Source organism: Ptiloglossa arizonensis, chromosome 3 (genome assembly GCF_051014685.1).
Source record: "Ptiloglossa arizonensis isolate GNS036 chromosome 3, iyPtiAriz1_principal, whole genome shotgun sequence".
In the NCBI taxonomy this organism is placed as follows: domain Eukaryota; kingdom Metazoa; phylum Arthropoda; class Insecta; order Hymenoptera; family Colletidae; genus Ptiloglossa; species Ptiloglossa arizonensis.
Window position 1 is genome coordinate 4166085 of NC_135050.1, and position 21819 is coordinate 4187903.

At 31.2% G+C, this 21819-nt stretch overlaps 1 protein-coding gene across 4 annotated transcripts in view; it reads left to right on the forward strand.

The window, feature by feature from the left end:
- The window catches only part of LOC143144892 (putative phosphatidate phosphatase), a 96353-nt gene that overhangs the window by 71923 nt on the left and 2611 nt on the right, over window positions 1–21819 (forward strand). The window contains exons 7-9 of one of the 4 annotated variants that reach the window (XM_076307772.1): window positions 3331–3426; window positions 14154–14244; window positions 15904–17486. In XM_076307772.1, coding sequence (XP_076163887.1) covers window positions 3331–3426; window positions 14154–14243 — 186 coding nt within the window. In that variant the 3' untranslated portion in view covers window position 14244; window positions 15904–17486. Of the gene's footprint in view, window positions 1–3330; window positions 3427–14153; window positions 14245–15903; window positions 17487–20543; window positions 20846–21819 lie in introns of those variants that run through there. The other 3 variants (XM_076307771.1, XM_076307773.1, XM_076307774.1) reach the window with 3 other exon arrangements.

Consider the following 21819-nt stretch of genomic DNA (forward strand, 5'->3'; position numbering starts at 1 on the left):
TCTCAAGATTGAATGATAGACAGCATAATTTATAGTTTATAACAGCTCTGTAACTCAAGGGTACCCATAGTAGCCAAAGTAACATTCCAACTATTGACTTTGGGGCTACCACAAGTTACGAACGAAGGAAGTGAAATAAACATAATAGCTAAGCGTGGCTACCGAGCCACCCGTTGTGCAGTCTTGATTTATAAGGTCGTTAGATTTGTTTTTTTTTTTTTTTTACAATGTACAAGGATATCGAAACAAATTTAGGGTATCGTTAAAAGAGATATCGATGATCATAAATTCTCGAAAAAAAAGAGATCACCTTGGGAAAAAATAATGTTACCGCAACACGCGACCCTTCAAGAAGTGCAAGTTTGTTCCGAAGAGTTTTTTTTAGAGAATCATAAATAGCGGAGATATTTAAATGTTCCAATTTAAATGGTCCACTTTGCATATTATTTTCTCAGATTTTTCATTTTAGTACGTCGTATCAGAATTAAAATAATTTGCTTTTGCATGTTAGCGTAACTTATACGTCGAACTTTTGTACAATTTATTAAAAGGGCGTTTTACGCGATTTTCAATATATTTACAGTCAGAAAAACAGCACAATAATTAACGGAACTAAATAAATCCAATGAATGAAAATTATACTGTACGTGTTACATTTGAAAGTATCTATAATATTTTCGACAACGATGATAACTTTTTTAACGCAAATCGAAACGGCCTCTGGTTCATTTCTTTCGTTACATTAATTGTATATTTTTTCGATTCCTATCTATACGACAATGATCGATATTAATTGAAGAATATTTGAGGAATATTTTAAAAATATATCAATCCAAAATATGTACAAAAATAATTTTGGAACGCTTTTGTACTTTCATAAATAATGTATGTATACAAATCAACAGTCTTTTATTTTGATTAAGAGTCGTTTAAAAATAAAATATCGAATCATTTTTGGGACACCTTGTGCCTGTGGCTCCACTTGAAGGATAAAACTATCCCTTGGGGGTATATATATTTTCCTATATTTATATGTGTGTGTGTATACATATATACTATACTTATCTTGATAAAAGGAAAGGCACGTTCTGTTGGAGTTTAGTATATTCCACTGTCTCTTTACTTTTCGATACAGACAGCGTATCAACATGTTAATGACAGAAAATACATTGATACCTGCACAATGAGTCAGTTATACAGTAGACAAAAGCTAATGCATTAGATGTTAGATTTTTATTAGTTATAGATCAATGTCGACTGGGGTGTGTCAGAACCCACCAGACTACTCTAGGGTTAAATACATACTAGTAGATTGCAAATGGGGTCACCAGTGTTATCGAACTCATTCAAAGCGCACGCAAAAAATGAACATTATAACGCGACTGTGAAATAGTATATTATCGAACAGTTAAATATTTTTCTATTTGACAATACATGTTTTAGTTAGCGAATATAGTATATTCTTCTTTTGATTTTATACTCTCTGTTATAAGGATAGTTTAGATAAACAGACTGAAGGCAATGAAAATGGCATTTGAAAATCCAAGAAAGTAAAATGATAATAACGATATATGGTATTATTTGATAGAAGGAGTGACAATAACTGAAAATTTGACTCTGTAGGTGCACACACAGGTAAACAGAACTGTGTAATTATCGATTGAACAAATCCTTGCATCGCAGTGGTAACCGATGACATTCAACGAGATTAGTTACATCATGCATGAGATTAACGTTTAATTCAATCGTATTATGTAACATTCTATTATCGTATATGCTTGTAATAGTGAAAGGGCGCTGTAACGTAGACGATATTGCTTCATAATTTTATTTGTGCACAATGAATCAGAAAAATCCCGTACCGATTGAAAACATTTCCGTTGGTTATGACAGATCAAATATTGCATGCATAAAGACGATGAAACTGTCCATGTATAGATCTAATACAGTTTCAACTTAACTTTCTTTCCAAGACAACAGTATATTTTTAATACATATTTTCGGTTAACGATACAAATTTATTGTTTTATTTTGTCCATGAGTAAAGCATAAAAATCGAAAAAGACGATAAGACACTCTTTATGATTAATAACAAAAGGTTTATATAAATATTTGTCCTATATAATTTTGTTTTTAACAAGAAAGTTGATACGAAGTACAAAAGAAATATTTATAAATAATTAACAAGAGACCATCGCGAACTGTGAGATGTCGATTTTAATAAAACTTTGTACCAATGTTTATTGATTCGATCTAACAACTACAGCGTATTTCGTTGCCACTACATTTCGAATTTAAAGGTATTAATTATATATGCGTGTACAATATATATATATATATATATATATATATATATATATATATTCTTAATTTAAAAAAGATATTGACAAATTAAGTAAAAAAAAGTCAGAAAATTACTTGTACACATTAATGTCCACGTTGTGTACCTAAGTAAGACTAACTATTGCCTATTGTCGAAAGGAAATTTCTACAATTACTCATGTTATGTGTTTAATTGTCAATATGTATGTGTATACTGTCGTTTGAACGTAAAGATACTTGTCATAGCTTGCTACATTGTTTTTTCAACAATTTTAAGAACATTGGTAGTAAAAATGATTTTGGTCTTGTTTTATTAATCTTTTTCTTCGTCAAAAACCATAAAGAATACGTTTAAAAAAAGCTTCCGCGTATCTCAAAAATTTTGGAAGATAACGCGATGAGACTGAAACCTTCAAGGTTAATTAAATCTCTTAAATTTGAGTTACAGCCTTTAAAGAATCTAGAAAGCCAGAATTTAAAGTCTTATTCTCAGAGATAACACCACTGTTTGATATATTTATAAAAACAGTGACAGAAATAATCGCCAAATATTATTTCTAATCATAAATTTTAAGCGTTGTTTCTGCCTTTTTAATTATTCGAAGAATGTCATTCGTCTTTGTACAATCTCTTAAATAAAAATCTACTTTTTAACTCGTGTGCGAGACAAGTTGTCACCCGTTATTAACAAATAAACTTGGTGGTCGAACCGGGTCAAAATTAAAATTAACAAGAAGGTATGCAAATAAAGAACTACTTGGTAGCTAAGAGAATCCGAAATAATATTATCCAAAAGAAAAGAAAATTAACCGAGAACCGAGATAAATCCTTTGATCAAAACCAGAGGATAGGGGGACCGTTTCGCAACATGTTCCTTGTAGCCACGCTATCGAATGCACATTTATCATTTCAGTAGAAAGACGAAACTACATTAATATGTATACATATATCTTGAAATGTGTCGTTACAATGCCCGCGGTGACTGAAACGTTTCGAAATTGTCCGTAGGCGAACTGCGTGGCGAACCTGTTCAAGGAACGGAGACATTGCTTAACGGAAGAGAAGCACCACGCGGCCGATTATGAAACAGGAGGCGGTACACAGGTGAATAATGGCACTAGTAATCGCAACTGTTGACCTAACGAGCTCGCTCTTCGCTTGCTGACCACAACAAGGCCGTGACTGTCTTCTAGTTGTCTCTGGGAAGCTAGTCCGATCTCAGGGACCAAAACGCTGGGCGTCTGGAACCGAGTATATAACGGCATCCCAGCTCTTTGAAAATTTTTCAATTCGACAAGCAAACTGCCTTAGGCTGGGACCGGCTTGTCACCTGCCGATCATCATCATCATCATCGTCATCATCACGATCATCGTCGTCATCGTCATCGTCGTCATCATCATCATCATCATCATCATCATCATCATCATCATCATCATCATCATCATCATCATTATCATTATCATCATTATCATCATGATCATCATCATCATGACCGTCGTCGTCGTCGTCGTCGTCATCATGACTGTCGTCGTCGTCGTCGTCATCGTCGACGTCATCGGGAATATTCCTAGCATCAGTCTCTGTAGAAGCTCCATAAAAAATCGTGCGAATTTGTTCGCACAGTCCCGCGATTGTTTGTCTCAAGGCTTTGTCTGTTATGTTTCGGGTTAAGCTTTAGTGGTCAGTTTAACGTTTGTCATTGTTGGTGAAAGGAATCCGTGTAGCGAGGAGCGACAATTTATTTGTGCTGGCATTGCCTCGGCTTTAGACATCAACATCGTCTATTTTTGTTTCGTCCAAATTTGTCTCATCGGCAAATTTTGATTTGCAACTGATTTTATTTTTACACGTTACTCGGGAAAGTAATTCTTTATCGAATCGTATGTATACGCGGATGCAACACAGTTGCATTCTATCGTACGTATGAAAAGCGACGATCGTTTTTAGCGGAAGAACGTGAAAGCGATACCGTTGTATAGGCAGCGCTGTATTTATAGTTTCGGCGAAGATGTATTTATTTCTTGTTGAGCATTATTTATTTTTACAATAAACTGTAAGCAGCGAAGAAATAATTTGTTAGCCCCTGGCGGTGGGTGCAGCTCGTTGCGTGAAAAAAGCTGTACCTTCTAATTGAAAAACTGAACGTAGTACGCTCGATTTATTCTTGTACTATATTTTAACGAATATTCTTGTTGACCTTTGGTGCTCTCGATCGCTCGATCCTATTACGCTAAAGTTGTTCACCTCGAAACGTGTACATTTAATAAGAAATCAGACGCGATATCTTTTGCCCGATTGATTTCGCTTTAAGAACATGCCTACTATTATTTGCATTATTCGAGGCTGCTGAAGTAGCAAAATTTCTAGTATTCCTCGTTCGTACGACACTTTATCAACATATACATTATATATGTCTGTACTATTTGTTTATAAAATGCGTACGGAGCGAATGCTATTCGTTGCTTGCTGGCCAAATATCTATATGTATTCATAGGTATACAAATTTATTACAGATTTTTTGGGTGTAATATTTTGCTCATTGCGATTTATGGGTATGTTTGCACAATGTTATCGAAATGTTCGTAAAGGGAGATCTCTCGTGATATCGAGATTTATATTTATTTTAATCTCGTGTCATGTATCGAGCAATGTAACTGTTAATAGCAAATCTTTTAACGCAATAATAAGTTGGTGGTTCGAAACGAACGTATAATATAAAGTATTACATCGTTATTTAAGCAATTAGTACACTCTCAGAAAACATATAATCCTATTGAATTTATAACTAGATTGTAATACCATTACAAAAGTATAGATTCTTATATTATAATACATTTATTGGGCGCTGAATCGTCCTTCTCAATTGATTTTCTATTAAACTTTTTACATAATTAATATAGCAGACGTACTAGGTACGCGCGATATAATACTATACAATATTTGATAGCGTAGATGTTACTTATAGTGACGAGCAAAAGTATAAACGCGTAGGTAATGTTATTATCGGAATAAATGATTTCGCAAATGTTTCAGCTCGGTGATAAGAAACAGATACTTACATTTGTGAGTAAGTGAGTATTTCCTAGAAAATGTCACATTTTATTTACATTTTTGATAACGATATAAATGTACTCGGAACGTACGTAGACATTAATGTTTAACGTCTTGCACTCTGATGTAGTCATTTACATCAACATCTTGATGCGTTTAATCTCCTTGAAAGACTTGTAAAATTATCGATGATTTCTAACTCAAGATTGCAAAATACCCCTCTTGCTGAGTTGCTTAATTCAACGTTTAGAAATTCCTGATTGCTTAATCGATGCGAATAGATTTAAGCAAAAATAGTCATCCAACAGTGTCATCTAGAAGGTTCAGTTTAAAAGCCAAAGGAAAACACAACCGTTTGAAGTTAAACCGATGTATAACATACAGCCAGCAGTATTAGTAATTAACTGAACAAAATTCATTTCGGTCTAGTTTGATGGTAGACTCTTCGGTAAGACTGGTCGAGCAACTCTTGCGTTAGACACGATTTGCGTGACAAAATTCATATCTCGTCTTCTTTGTAAATCTTTAACCTTATTTATATTGGAACTTTGAACCGTACGACCTATTACCGGAAACCCCTGGGTTCTCCACCAGTTTCTCATCAATTTAAAAGTCCATTGCGGAGATCTCAATTCCATTAGTTTGCAATTCCTTGTACGTTATAAAATCCAGTTTTGCTCAGGCAAGTAGTGCTTTGAGGTGGCTGAATATTGCTCATTTTGCACTTTTTCAATTCAAACGAAAGAGCCAACTTCCTCGTGCTTACGAATAAGTAATCCCAATAGACGCACCATGAAGCTTTATAGTTTGGATTAGATTATTAAGATGGCCAAACATTATTCCATTCGCGTAACTTCTTTCGTTGAAATTAACTTAAAACACACGATAAAATCATCAAATTCTACGGTCTGAATTTAGGTGTAGGTTAGCTTACTAAAATGGTCAAATACTGCTCCTTTTGCATAACTTCTTTAATTTACTCCTTGAAATAGAAACTTCGTTGCTTGGTATACACTATGCAACATCCTTAAAAATTTCATTTCATTTCTATCAGAATAATTTTCCAAATAAACTGTCTGTTTTTAATCAATGGCGTATGTTCGTAAGATTTGTTGTTTCCCAACTGTGGACTTCGATGTCACTAAATTTGTGAAAGAATTCTTCTATTTCACTAATTCTACATTCCAACAAAATTATCGAATTGCTTCTTGAATTCATAACTAAGTCCGACAAAAATCTCACATCGAAGCTATTCTTGTTATTATACATAAAACTCGATTATAAACAGGAATTGATATACGTATTGTTGTATAATGTTTATACAAATATATCTTCGATCGAATCACATAGAAAATCTGCGTTACGTTATCGGTGTTTATGTAGGCGCAGGGACAACAGAAGCAGTTAATTGTATAGGTTACAATAACTGTAGTTAATTGTATATCTTTTATTGATGCGGGCTACATGTGAAAATCTTGGGATCCATACTAGATACGAATGTGGTCGTTAAGGGATTAAAGAGCCAACTATGTTTAATTCAGATCTAACCCCAACATATGATAGAACCGCTTAATTTTATGGTCTTAGTTTTACATTAAGTTGTTAAGATGATACTGTTCCTCTCGTGAAACTGCTTTAATTGGAAGTAAAGAGCCAATTTTCATACCTGTATTAGGTTATTAAGATGATCGAATACTGCTTCTTTCGCAAAACTTCTTTAATTGGAAATAAAAAGCCAACTTGCTCTGACTCGGACCTAACTTTTTATTGGCATTAATAATATCAGATTAATTGACGATATATAAATATCAAATACTTTCGCGAAAAATGTATCAGAATGAAGCAATATAATCGAACAAGACAATCTGCGTTAAACAATGATAGATGTAACTTTACTTAGACTACAAAATGCGAGAATTTCTGCCATAATCTTGGGAGATAAACAAATGTAAAAGTAGATATGCGATTATGCGCTTATACTTTTGTTCGTCATTGTACATGATATACATACATACAGGCACACGTATATGGTGTGTATGGTGCTAGAAGTGTTTTACAAACATACGGCAATGCTGTATCATCGATTGGAAGTATTGTGTACCTGTACACCGTTGATAGATGGAATTGTGTACATTTATACGTTAAGATAGAGATGTTTATTTATTTTGTAAAAGATACGTCGTATATTCGATTCGTTCGCGATTGGTGTCTAAAAGAGACCAGTAACTTATTTTGATTTATACTCTGAACTCCGAAAATAATAAAAATGAAAATAATTCTTAAAAATAAAAAAACAAATTCTCCTTTACTTTTATTCGAGGAGTAAATCTGATGTCGATATATACGGTATTCATCAGTGTATTACGAATTACTTACGTCGACTTCAGATTTCTTTATTGTTGCAAAAAATCTCTTACGAAATGTAATTTTGTAAAAGGAAATTTATTAACAACAAATGCTCTAACGTAAGCAATATTGTGATCATCGTTCCTAATCCCTCTTTGTCAATAGCCACTCTAACTACTAACGATGTTATTACTTCATATTCCCACTCAATTTATTTCAAACATTGTATTAATAAGTACCTCGTCGATACAACAATGCTTACATAATAATTTTTGTACGGATATTGCTCGAGGAATAATAACTGGCAGGTATTTTTAAGATAGTTAATTTAGTTTGGATTTGATTCGGTAGTAATGAGCCGCTCAAACAAGGTATATATATCAGAGAAAGTTGACCGTTCAAGGCCACTTCGCCGAATGCGAATCACGTTATATTCGCTTTCAACTTTTACACGATGTCAGCTTGACCCACTGTTTGGAAAACAAAGAGTTTGAGACTGCAGATTTGCGCAATGAGAAGTGGAATAATGGGAATAACCACTCGGTAGCGTTGAACGGCAATGTTGATTTTGATCCGACTATACATAGCTGGGATTAGCTACTTTTAACAATATTGTTATTTATTGTTGCAAGATATTCATATTACTATATACTTGTTACCGAATGGAAACGCCACCTATATTTTTCATAGAGTTAACCTCGACAATTTCTTGGAATTGAATGCTTTGTGATTCTTTTTTTATTACACCAGTATAGAGTCTACTATTATGCAGTGTTATATATATACACATAGATACTTATTGATAGTAGAGCAATTTCTTTGACATCTCTATGAAGTGTCAGTTACATGTATATGTTTTATATTAATCAAAGGTATTACGGTGTATGTTAACAATATCATATTAACTGTTATCTTCGTCTTCGTGCTTGTATTTCGCGATTGACAAGCGCAACAAATATCGGCCAATTTATCATTTTTCATATGGATGTAGATTCATTTAATTTTTCTTTCGGTTGCACACACACACAGACACACACACACACACACACACACACATATATTATGCATTTGTAGAATATTTCTTAACACAAAGAAGAAAGTATTGCAAACATAAATGACGTTTAGGGCACAAAAGAAACAAAGACAATTATTGATATACTGCTCAAAACAATTAAGGGATCACGTTTCCGGATAATTCGGGAGGCTGAACCAAATGTCAGTACTAAAGGAACACTATGTGTTCGATATAGTAATATTTTCGCTAGATGTCCATCTAATATAGCATATGAAGTACCTTCTAAATGACAAGTTCACTTGAGCAGATGATCTTCTAATCATATTGAGCAGTGTATAAACATGTTCTATGTGACATTGTTTCCGAACGACAGTCTTTCTCATATTCTGATAATATTGGCATTCCATTGCTCATTAAAGATATTAGCAGTAACTTGATATCAACATATAGGTATAAATAAATGGTTATTAAAAATATAGCACGGCCTTTCACCTTGCTTACATGACCAACAGAAGCAGTTTATTGCACTTCACTACGAAATCACCTGTCAGAGTTTCTGGATGAAGTTCTTCTATATATTTGACATTATTATAGTCGGATCGATCTCAATTTTCTAATCAAGGCCACTTCAACATCTATAAATCAGGCCAGACACAACTCCAACATTTATACTTAATGGAAGATATATTGTAGCGCGATTGTAAGAACACTAAGAGCTCATAATAACAACACACTTGAAAGTCGAGTATCGAGATCCCAGGAACAAATTCTGTATAACATATGTACTTACATGTGATGGAGGTTGACATCTTAGGGATGTCTGTTTCGTGGCATATAAGAGTAGTCAAGCCTCAGAATTTTTAAAGTCGACCTTCGTTTAACCTTTCATTCTTAGAAAATGAATAATTGTTATTGCGTGCAATTTACACATGTTGACACTTGATGAGAAGTTTATTAAGGAAAATCGATATTTTTCTTCTTTTTTAATTTCAATATTTTTAATACCTTTTTACGAATTTTTTGCGAAATTCTGCTTCCGGTATAGATCTTAGATAACCTTTTTAAGGGTAGATACAAAAATTTAGAAAAAAATCATTGATATTGTTGTCGTTTTTGATATTTTATGTTCACCGTTCCTGAAAATGTAATTTTCATTTTTGCGTTTAATGTTAAACATATTTCGTTTATAAATCTTGTGATTACATTTAGAATTGGACAACTTCATTCAACGAAATCACAGAATATTTCGATACTATTATTATAAAATTTCCATTAGAAGGAATCAATTTTTGGTAAGAATAACAATTTATTGAAAAAATGACCGCATCTATGTACATGAATATTGTTTTGTCAGTTTTTAGAATTTTTCAATATATCAATGCTCAGAATGTACAGAAAATTGGTAACAATTGAAGTATGTAAAACTTTTAAAAATGATTTCATTTAAGATTTGAGACTTGACTACATTCTTAAGGGGCTTGGTCATAGAGGGAGAGGGGAGTTGCAAAATTTTGTTAGAATAAACGGATGGTCCGAACTTAGGGTTTATTGTGAGGGTTGCTAGGACGTTACTTAAACCAGAGGTCGCTAACCAGTCACCTAGGTCGATAAATTTTGTTACTCCTTTTAACTCAAAGTTGTAAAAAGAAAAGTTGACTTCTTTGTCCAATTTACTCCATTACCTTTCGTGGACTTTAATATTGAAAATAAACCCAGCTGAGTTGAACAACACTTTCAAGAAGATGGACCATCCTTAGAAATGGAGCTGATAATTCTTAAAAGTGACCTTACGTTAAAAGGAACTATATCTTTCGAAAATAACCTTTGACCTCCTGTTCTTAAGTATATATATCCAACCCTAGTTCATATTGCATTATGTGGAAAGGCACTCTTCTGCTCTACTTATCTATGTGAGTCGCCATTTTTAACTATGAAGATAGTAGAAAATAAATTTAGAAACAGGCTTACAGATCATCATCACAAAAATTGCATAGAGATAGAAATTATAATCTGTGTATTCATCAAATTTCAGTATGACTGTAAACAAAAGAAAATGTTCTCATTGAATAAATTTATTAAATACATATATTATAAAACTACAATTTTATCATTGAAAAGAGTTCCCTCTTTTTTGCGATTATGTCATATGCTTACTATCTGTAATTTACATTTACGCACATATATGTAGATACCAATTATACCATTTCAACAAGTAGCTCACTGAAAGTTATGAAATTCATGCAGTAGCTTCTATATTTAACATGTTGATTGCCACGTCATGCATATGGTATTGGTAGTAATAGTTCCGTTATCGATGACTCATGTTTTAAGACATAACATTTAAATATGCAAATTTCTATATGCTTGGAAAAAGTAGTCTCTCCAAGTATTGATTTAAATGTATAAATAATGAGAAAACTTAGAACCCGGAGCGATTTTTATCAAACAGCATTCTGCATGTTAAATATTAAGGTTGGCGGTCGCTGACTTACTGAAGTATCACAGTGTGGTGCTGCAATACTCGATGGTACGTAGAGTATCATGAATATATTTAATTGGCTATTAGTTTATACATATTAATAGAGATCTATAATTATATCTATAAGTCATAGAGCCAGTTGGTAACCAATGTCAATAATAATACAAATGACTATTTGGTACACTGATTCTTCCTCGTTTGTAATTTCAATTGAAATAACATGGTAACATTTGAAATCGTTAGTGCGATTCGGAATAGTTCAAATATTATCGGTGAGCATTTTTTCAAATATATTATTTCAAAGTAGATAAATATTCCCAGTAAACTTATATCCGTTACGTTCGTAGAAAATAATGTTTTTAATGTTACTTTATTTAAACAAAGCTATTTAAATGACTATTACCAATGGTTTTTATTTATCGCGTGCCCAACACTGTTTAGTGTGTATTCCTTCCAGTAAATATGTCGTGTCAGACAAAAGTATGAAGAGGGTAATTCTTCAGTGGCCTTGAACGGTAAGTTGATTTGGGTCCGACTATAATGAAAGTGAGCTCCTTCCAAGGATACTGATATTTATAAGGCAAGAGCAGTGATTATCAAAATAAATGTATATATAGTTTGCGAGATTTTCGATTATTACATTTTTAGAAGCCTTTTTAGATGCATACTAACATTTGTTATCAAATCGGAACGAAACCTATATTTCTCACATGAAACTGAACTTGAAAATTTTTTTAAATCGAACGTTTTGTGCTTTTGGTTATTTTACTAATTTAAGATCTGCTATTATGTAGCGCAAAGTTTATTTACAATTAGCAGAACAATTTCCTTGGTTTCTATATGAAATATTGTACATATATATATTGTGTTTGAAAGATGTATTATGGTATATGTAAATAATGTCTTATTAACCATCATTCCAATTTCTATAATTGTATTTTACAAGTATTTAAATAGTTGCAAAATTTGAATCATAGGAAAATCCAATCATATTCTTCATGTTTTAAGCATTTCCAGTAACTCAATTAGTAATTAGGAACTGCAAGTATAAAAATAACTAGAGCTTGCAAACTAGATCAAATAAGTCACATGTTTGCATGAAATTTCTTCATCGTTTTTGTTCTGGAAGCCCCCTATCCACGACTAAAATGAGTTCGACATTTTACGATACACTTTGCACACTGTATATTAAACTAAAAGTAATTTTCAATAATAGAATGGAGTTAGAAAAGTAAACATAATTGATACAACGTAAATCTAGCGAAACCTCATTACCTGTACATACATAAAGAAAGGTGATGTAGTATTTTATTAATATACCGCTCTGTCCTGTCTATACTTTGTTACTACTAACTGTTACTAAAAATAGTTGAAAAAAATTTTCCTGTATTCTAGCATTAGTAATACTTCGATAAGATATACCTTTCTACATGTTTGTATATATATTGTCGGTCAGTAAAATATTAACTCTACATAATTAGTGAGATTATAAATTGAGGTCATAGATAGGTGGTACCTTCTAAAAATTGAAAAAGAAGACAGAAAAAACATCCGTAGATCTTCAAAATTATTTTACGGTTATATTATTATATATTACGAATTTTCGTATATATTCTGAAATGAATGAATTAATCTCCAATAAAATGTACAATTTCTAAAAATTGAGGTATACTTTGATGTAGAAAACAATGGGGTACGAGTAAAACAGTACGTTTAATTTGGGACTGTGATAACAAAAAATCAGAAGGTATAGAACTTCGCTAGATGTATTTAAAAAATATACGGTTAGAATAAAAATTATGTTTGAACCAAAAATTATGGTTCAACATAGAAGTACAGAAATCTTTATTTTTAATCACTAAAAAGTACTAATTTGTAACAAAAATCAAACAATCACGTTATTTATTATAATTTATTGCAATTAATTCATCTATTTATTAAAAATAAAAGGATAAGATTCTTATTTAAAAATACATTATAATTTTCCGTATAAAATTAATTTTCTTGGAAATTACAATAGTAATTAAAATTTTATTTTACAAACGAATAAATACATATTAAAAGACATTTTCATTCTTCTCTATCTACATAAATATCCTGTCTCACTCCACGCTAAAATATTCCATTTTGCCCCAGATGATGTAATTTAAAGAACATTTAATAATTACACTTTAACGTAAAATATAATATCGAGTCAAACTTATGAATAATTTAAATAAAGATTTAAAAAGTGACACTAAAGTTAACGTAAAATCGAAACTCAGACACCAGAAGTTTTCCGACCCTTTTGTTTGACTAATAGTATCTGCTCAGCTCTATGGTCGATCATAAAATGATGTGAGGACTGTTTAGAATCATCTCATACGATCTCGAATCATTCGCAGCTCTTATCTATCAGAAACATTGATGCACCGTTTTACCAAACCTTCCCTTAAATGGTTCAATCTAGCATTGTATAGTAAAACTTCGATTATTGCAGGAAAACAAGGAAACTTCTTAAAACTGTACGTATGTAGTATGTTTCCATTATTTGTGACTACTAATACACGTTACTTCTATCTTCAACTTCGCTCATTGCTAAGTAACTATTCCTTCAAATCGTTAACACAATATAATAAATAAGGTTTTCGTGCAAGCATCAAAATTACATTCATCGAGGTTTTACTGTACTTAAAATTGTTGGATAAAATTAAGAGTTGCATGGGTATTTTTTTTCATCGCTCTATGTATAATATTTCGTGTTATTTAAATATCAAGGAAAATGGAAAACCGAGATTCATTACAATTGAATAATACAACGTTTAATTTTAGTTTACTAACAATAAATTGTATTCATTAATATTTATCAGTTTTACTGGAAGGGTCGTGTCTCACCATTTTCGTTTCTAGAGGGTTAAGTACTCACTAACTGTTGTTAAAAGACTTAATTTTTCTTCTAGGATAAATCTTCTGGTATCTCTTCAAACAGAGGCGTAAACAGGGGGGTTGCAAAATCCAACCTGATAACGTTAATTAAAAAACAATTATGACGTACGTATTTGGTAACTGTTATATTTTCTATATCGTGTAAGAAGCATGTATTATACTAGGATTAACTATTTATGAAGAAACATAAAAGTTACAAAAAATCGAGTTACGAATCGAAAAATGATTAGCATTTTCATGTATGACTAAATGATACGATCAAAACAATTTAATAAGCGAATGCTGTAAAAATAACCGTAGGTTTTGTAGTATGATCAAGGCAATCATGACACTCTCGAACTCGACTGGAAATTTTAAATTGAATATTTTTTCTGTAAACTTTAATTATGCAAAAATTCATCTACGACTTACGAAAGACTTAGATTGCGGTAAAAGAATTGTGTAAATTCGATTTTCACGATAAAATGATTGTCGTCTGCAATAGAGACTGATGTAACTTGACCAAGTGAGTGGGAAACATCTATAGGTGGAGTAGGTGGGGACAGAAACTTTTGCTAACTAGATTAGGACAACTGATGTCGTCACGAGACAAACAGCTCTTCAGGTCACGGGTAAACATCAGGTCACAGCCATGGACCAATTAACATTACAGTGCGAAGTGACGGTTGAAAAAGAACTGCAGAACTGGTGGTACATTCCAAGCCACAGAATGAGAAATGGAGGGAGATGAGACTCCATGTTGATGACACTCGCTGGTTTATACATGCGCATTTAGAACCTCACTCTCGTTTGGCCGAGCAATACACGCGAGTCTCGTAGTTGCTTTGCAAATTGGTGTTTTTCAAATTTTTCCCACCGGCCTGTAAAACGAGTTAAACAAAATTTCATATAAAAATACAGCTAAAGCAAAATTTAGATGCACTAAATTCTTATGCTACCACCATGTATATAAATGTATGTAAACTACAGTTGCAGCTTCTTTTTGAATGACATCTCATACTTTTTAACGCATTATTCGATGAGGGATATTTTAACTTGAATTTGACAATAGTAAAAATTTCTCTTAATAGGAATTTTTAAAGGATGAAGTGCATTCAATTCCAATCCGCGACACTCAGAATATATAACGAAATATTCCATTGGAATCATGAAATATTAAAAAAGGACAAATTCATGGTACGATGAGAAGCATAAATACCAGAATGCAGAAATATTTCAATCACGATAGTGACCCAATCGAACATCTTATGTTAAGAAAAGAAACCTGACCATACTTCACAGATGCACTTTTGCCACTAGTGGAGAAGGGGGTTTTTCCTGACATACGCGATGCGTGAAGAGAATGCGTACAATGTATGGTTCTCGTGCATCTGCAGTAGTACAATCAGCTTTCCTTATCAAGTCTAAAAGCAATTAAATAAAACCGTAAGGTGATACGTGCATCGAAAGATATGAAGCACGAGCTACATACAGAAAGTTAAAATATTTCTTGCACTAACAAGTCAAGCAAAAAGCAACATCGAATAGTGCATTAAAACAGCGATGAGCAATCTGCGGCCTGTCAAAATGTTTCATTTCATTTAATTGAAGTGTAAACATTTTAGTAAAAGGTACAATTTATTGTCAATATGAACCAAGCAATAAATGGTTACCTGAAAAATACTTACTCGTGACTGTATAACGAAAACAAAAGAAAACGAGTCGCAAGTCAAGAAATAATTGATGTGTTATTAATTTCTACGATTGTGTTATTCCTTTTTTCAGTTTCGTACGAGTAATTGCACTTTACATGAAAGAAGTTGCATTATTCCCGAATGAACTTATCGATACAAGTTCCTTCAAAGCCTAAGCAAATTATTGTAGTGGCAAAACGTAAGTATGCATATACGTGAGAGGAAAGAAGAAAAAGAATGATACAAATTTCATTGTCAAAAATAACAAATTTCATCCTTTGAATTGAATTTTATAATTAATATATTTAAGTATTTAATAATGTGCTTATTGAGGCCTGCAACCTAGAATATTAGGTTTTCACTTGTGATACACTGTAAAACAAAGATTGCTCGTCACTGCGTTAAAAGATATAACGTTTTGTTACGAAGAAATAGTGCACCTGCCCTGTATAGCTGCAGGCAAACATCTGAATCAGCCCAAATTATACACAAATACAATACCGATAACACACGCACGGTATCCTTACAATACAAACTAATCTCGCTATTGACCAATTCTATGTACAGTAAATGTTGGATAATTGCAAAAAACGATCTATGACATAACTGTTGTTCATCCCACCACTAAGAGGCATTTCTCTTGACACGTTACGAAGCTCGACCGCCAAACAATGTAATAGTTGTCCAATAAGTTTTGTCATTCGATAAAACTTATCGAACAGTACTAGGTTTTATCGAAGGACAAAACTTATTGAACAGTACTTACTGGGTCAGTCAATAAGTTTTGTCGATCGATAAACTTATTGAACAGTCCTGTACTATATAGTACTGTACTATACTATATAGATTGAAGTATACTATATAGCACTGTTCAATAAGTTTTATAGAACGACAAAACTTATTGAACAAACTTGTAACTCGATGCAAATTCGTATATCGGTGAAACACATAACACTAATACGTTGATGAAACATTTTTAGTTACGTCTTCTTTTTTATGAAACTTTAATCAACATCTTTGTAAGTTTCTTCCGAGTAAAATGAAATTAAACATGATGGAATTTCATGAATTTTTATATATAATATAAACGATATTTAATGAATTCTTAAATAAATAAATATAATCCAAATTATAATGCGCTTGCTTTACATGTCTTTTTTTATATTTGGTAGAAACAAAGGCGAACTTTTTTATACTTCGAGCCGTATTGGGTCTAAAAATCAATACCTTCGTTGAATAAATGCTTGATTTAAGTCCTGATTTTCATACAATTATTCAACTTTACTGTACTTCGACGTGTTCAACGCCGAGTATCCTACGTCCAATCGTCAATCAGACGTGTTGATCCTCTCATACTATCTTACACACGTCGTAACCGGACATCCGACGCAGAGTAGGACGAAATGATCAGACAGCAATAAAAAATCTGTAACTTTGTTCCCACTTTATACATTCAAGAAAAAGTTTAGGAAATTGTTCATTATACTACGGTTGGTGCGTTTTATTAATTTAAATAGTATTAAAGAACGGGGTATCCAAATATTTACTTATAAAATATATGGTATTTAATATATTTCCTACATTTGATTTTTCTCATTTTTTAAATCACAATTAAACTTAAGAAATTACCCATATTACAGCAGAGAGAAAATAAATATATATAAAAATAGTAAGAATTGTTTGTGGAAATTTTAAATAGAAAATACAGTAAAAGCACAATTTATGTATAAGGATTACGGGTTTCGTTAAACAATAAATAATTCTCTTTTGTACTAGTGTGTCTTTATTATTGGGAAGGTATATTTTTTTTAAAGTATATAGCTATGACTCTATGATGTTTTATGTTTACAAAACCTAAATTTATATATCTATTCAAGGTACTTAAAAATTAGTTAAAAATGACATTGCTTATATTGATTTCTACTTTGTTATTATAGTATTGATATCAACATTTTCGTATAGTATCGATAGCATATCGAAAAGAAGTATTAAATTGGGATTGATATTTTTGTAAAAGTATTCCGTAAGATCGATGCTGATCTATTTAAATCTATTTTCATTCGTTAAATTTATCTCGTTTGCTAAATAAAATTAAAACATGCTCAAAAGTTTATTTGAAAAAAGAGGAGATAGTTGTAATTGTAATTTAACTTGCTTCGTTAACAAGTTTAAGCAAATGGTATAACAACAACATTTAACAAAAATAAAAAATCCAATTGTATACTTCTTTCCCAAGTCCATCCAAAACACTTATATTTGCAAACAAAGTTTCTCAATTATGAACACGAATGAAAACAAAACTAGAAACCGATTGAAAGATGAAAATCTAAATAGTATGTATTATATTATGCAACTTGTTACAACTTTAGCGAAGCCAAATATAAAAATACAAAAACAGTCTTCGCTTATTTCAACCTGAATAAAGTGATACAAGTCAAGATACCTGATCTTTGAATAAATATAGTTTTTAAATGAATTCAATGTTAAATTGAAACATTTATTTTTCTACCCTCGTTGCAAGCATCACTTCTGATATAATTTAATTTATAGTCGCTTTGATTCATGCTAATTTTTGTACTGTTTTTAAATATTTTTTACGCTACGAACATTTCTCAAGAAGTAATCATCAAACTCGTTTATTCGAACATTTCATATGTATAACAAAAGTAATGCGAACGAATTTTGAAAATTTTATACATTACACAAGACCTGTAGTTTATTGCAGTGCTTCTCAACCCAAGGTTGAGCTAAGGCTTACAAAACACTATACGTTTAACAATAAAACACCACAACAAATTTTACCAAAATACATGTTCTATTCGTCAAAGATCTGACTCAAACTGATTTAATTTAATTCTCTAGTTCGTTTCACGGATACATATATTTGTTTATATAATCAAGATAATGTTACTATACTAAACACAATCATCTTCATAGAGAGTCAAAAACAGCACATATACATTCGAATGACACCGACAATTGATTTTAACATTGATTCAACGTAGATATATTGTAATTTTGAATAATCATTTCCCAAAAATCGTTTAAAACAGTACTTGATATGTTACAAGAAGGTACAATTAAAAGTTTCAAAAATTTATAAAAGTAAAATTATCTCTACATTGGGTTAAGTTGTTGCATGTCTAATTTTCGATAAACATTAGCAGAATTTTGTTAAATTTGTATTTTTCCCGATAAAAATGTGATTAAATACGATGTGGTTCGGACAATGTTAAATTACACATACATAGATGCATATATCTTAATTTTCAATTATTTATAAGTAAGTGAACATAATACATTGTATGTGCGATTTAAAGCTGTTCAAACGATGTTCTATTTAGTCTTATTTTCACCAGAAAAGTCTTACCAATTCATTAATGCCACTCTCACAAATGTACAATGTAAAATAAGATAATTTCTATTTGCATTGATATCGATACACCGATACTTGCATGGCATTGAACACGAAACAATTTGTCTGTGCTTGCGCATGAACTATGTACGAAGTACATTCGGTACAATAAAATCTAATGTTTGCAGTAAAACTGACTCGGATTATCGTAGATAAAACTAGAGCAATAAATAAGTGCTTGACAATTATAATAATAGTAATAGCAATAATAAAAATGATCTTTTTTTCAATAAAAATAATTATTACCGATCAATTTATCCGACTGGTAAAATTCGAGACATAACATGAGATATAACTTGTTCAAAAGCCATGTTGCTGCTTCTGATCATCTCCTTAAACGAATAGAGACAGAAAAGAATAGTAATCTGACACAATTGAACGCGTTAACAAATTAATATTTTTTAGTTACCAAGAAGAGTACAGAACTTTTAAACTTTTACGCAAACGTTGATTTTATTTAATTTCGTCTTAAAAAATATATAATGTCCAATGTCAAACAATATGACGCTCCATTATCCGAAAATTCGTTTCTATGAACACATGTCTCTCTATTAATTCGAATAATGTAAACTTTACTGTATTTTTAAAAGTTTACCCACTACAAGAATTGTGGAACAATGGTACACTGGAGGGTCCTTCGTTGGTGACCTCCATTATGTTTTACGAGAAGAGTTTTAGGTACAATTTAATTTTTCATTCTTACTTATGTTGATAAATTTCTGATTTTTAATGGAAATTGGTTGCCAGATATAAACAAATATGCCGATGATAACATCTTTTACTACGAACATTGCACCATGCGAAGATTAATCTTAATATCTAAGTAAATAACTGGAACTGGTGCATAATAACATAAAGCTTGGAATATTAGTACGCGTTTATGTTTCGAACATGTTACCATAATAGATATCAACAAACACAATAACTTCATTTTGAAAATGTAAAGAAACTGAAATTAATTATTTAATAATTGTATGTTGCTAGTAAATACTGTCCACATTTTGTTATCTAAAATTTGAGTACTAACAAAATCGTACAAATTGTTCTTGTCATTGCCCATAATATCAACAATATGTATACGTATGTAACGTTGGCTTGCATTATATATTTATACACTTTACAAGTTTGCTCGCTTTTATTGCTGACATTGAAACTTACACATTTTCTACAATTCCTTCGAAACCCTAAATTTTCTCTTGGAGCCGAAATAAAAACTAAAAAACTACAAATAGGATACTTATATGTCGTAACATAGTATCTTAAATAGTTTACTGTTTTAAAAATTAGGTTTGAAACTGATATAATATTCATTTAAGTTTCAGAACGAATTAACATCACTACGGACAGGAATGATATCTTACTCTGCAATTGAAAGAAACGCGGAGAATATTCCAAATACCACCACAGTATGAGTACATACTATTGAACAGGAATAATATAAGTAGTTACTTTTTATATTCGTACGAAATTAAATTTTAACTTGAAATTATAGAATGAGATTAACATTCAATGTATAGAATATTTTTTTCACAAACAATTATTTCACAAACGAAAGAGATTAATTCTTCAACAACTTTACTTTGTTCTGACATTCAATAATAATTTTTTATTTTGTTCATTGTTTTAAATACCTATCCTCATATGTATATGTATTCATAATTTAAATTTTAGTGAAATTTAATTTCGTGTGTGTGTATTATCTTACTGCCATTATTTTATTATTTAGCTTGAGAAATACCGACATACAAAATTTTACATTGTTTATACACTTTTAAATATAATAGCAATAAATATATACTTCAAAGTGAATTACGGGTTACGGGTACTTTTTAGAATGCAAACATATAGCAGCTGTTAACGATTGCCCTCTATTAGTGGAATAAGGAAGCTACTTTTTGTTCTATGTTCGTTAGAGAGCTTCGAATCAGTATGTCTGTAGCGCTGATGCGCGTGTATTTCATATTTAAACGCTTTAATTCGATTCACTCTATAAGTAATACGTCGAATAAAATATTATATTTCACTATTTATGATTATATTTTACAATCCCAATTATTCACTCAGTTACTGCATTTATTAAAAATTTCAAAACTCTAAATCAGTATTTATTATAAAAAAACAAATATTGTTAAAATTGGAAGAAAATAAAATTATATACATAGTGTAAGTATAAATTAGAAATGTTTAAATTAAATTGAAAGAACTTTGAGGATAACAAAATGAACAACTTTATTTCTATTTAATTTCGTAGATGTCCCACCGTTAATAAAAAGGAATGAGTACTACTTGGAAAATTTACATAATGTGAAGAATTTTGTTAACTCAAACTCTTGAATATAGAAATTCTGAAGCTTTTTATATTAAAAACAAATTACATGGTAATTAATAAAAATTTACATAGTACGTGAAAAAAAAACAAATAATATTGACGTTTACTAGCCCTGCGTATATTGCGGACATTCTTCAAATATATTATGGATAAATAAAATATACAAATTTACATAAAAGAAACAAAGTTTGAGAGGGTAGTTGCTTATTTTGCAAAAAAAGAAACGATGCTCTTTACATTTTCCATAAGTATACAGCGTGTAG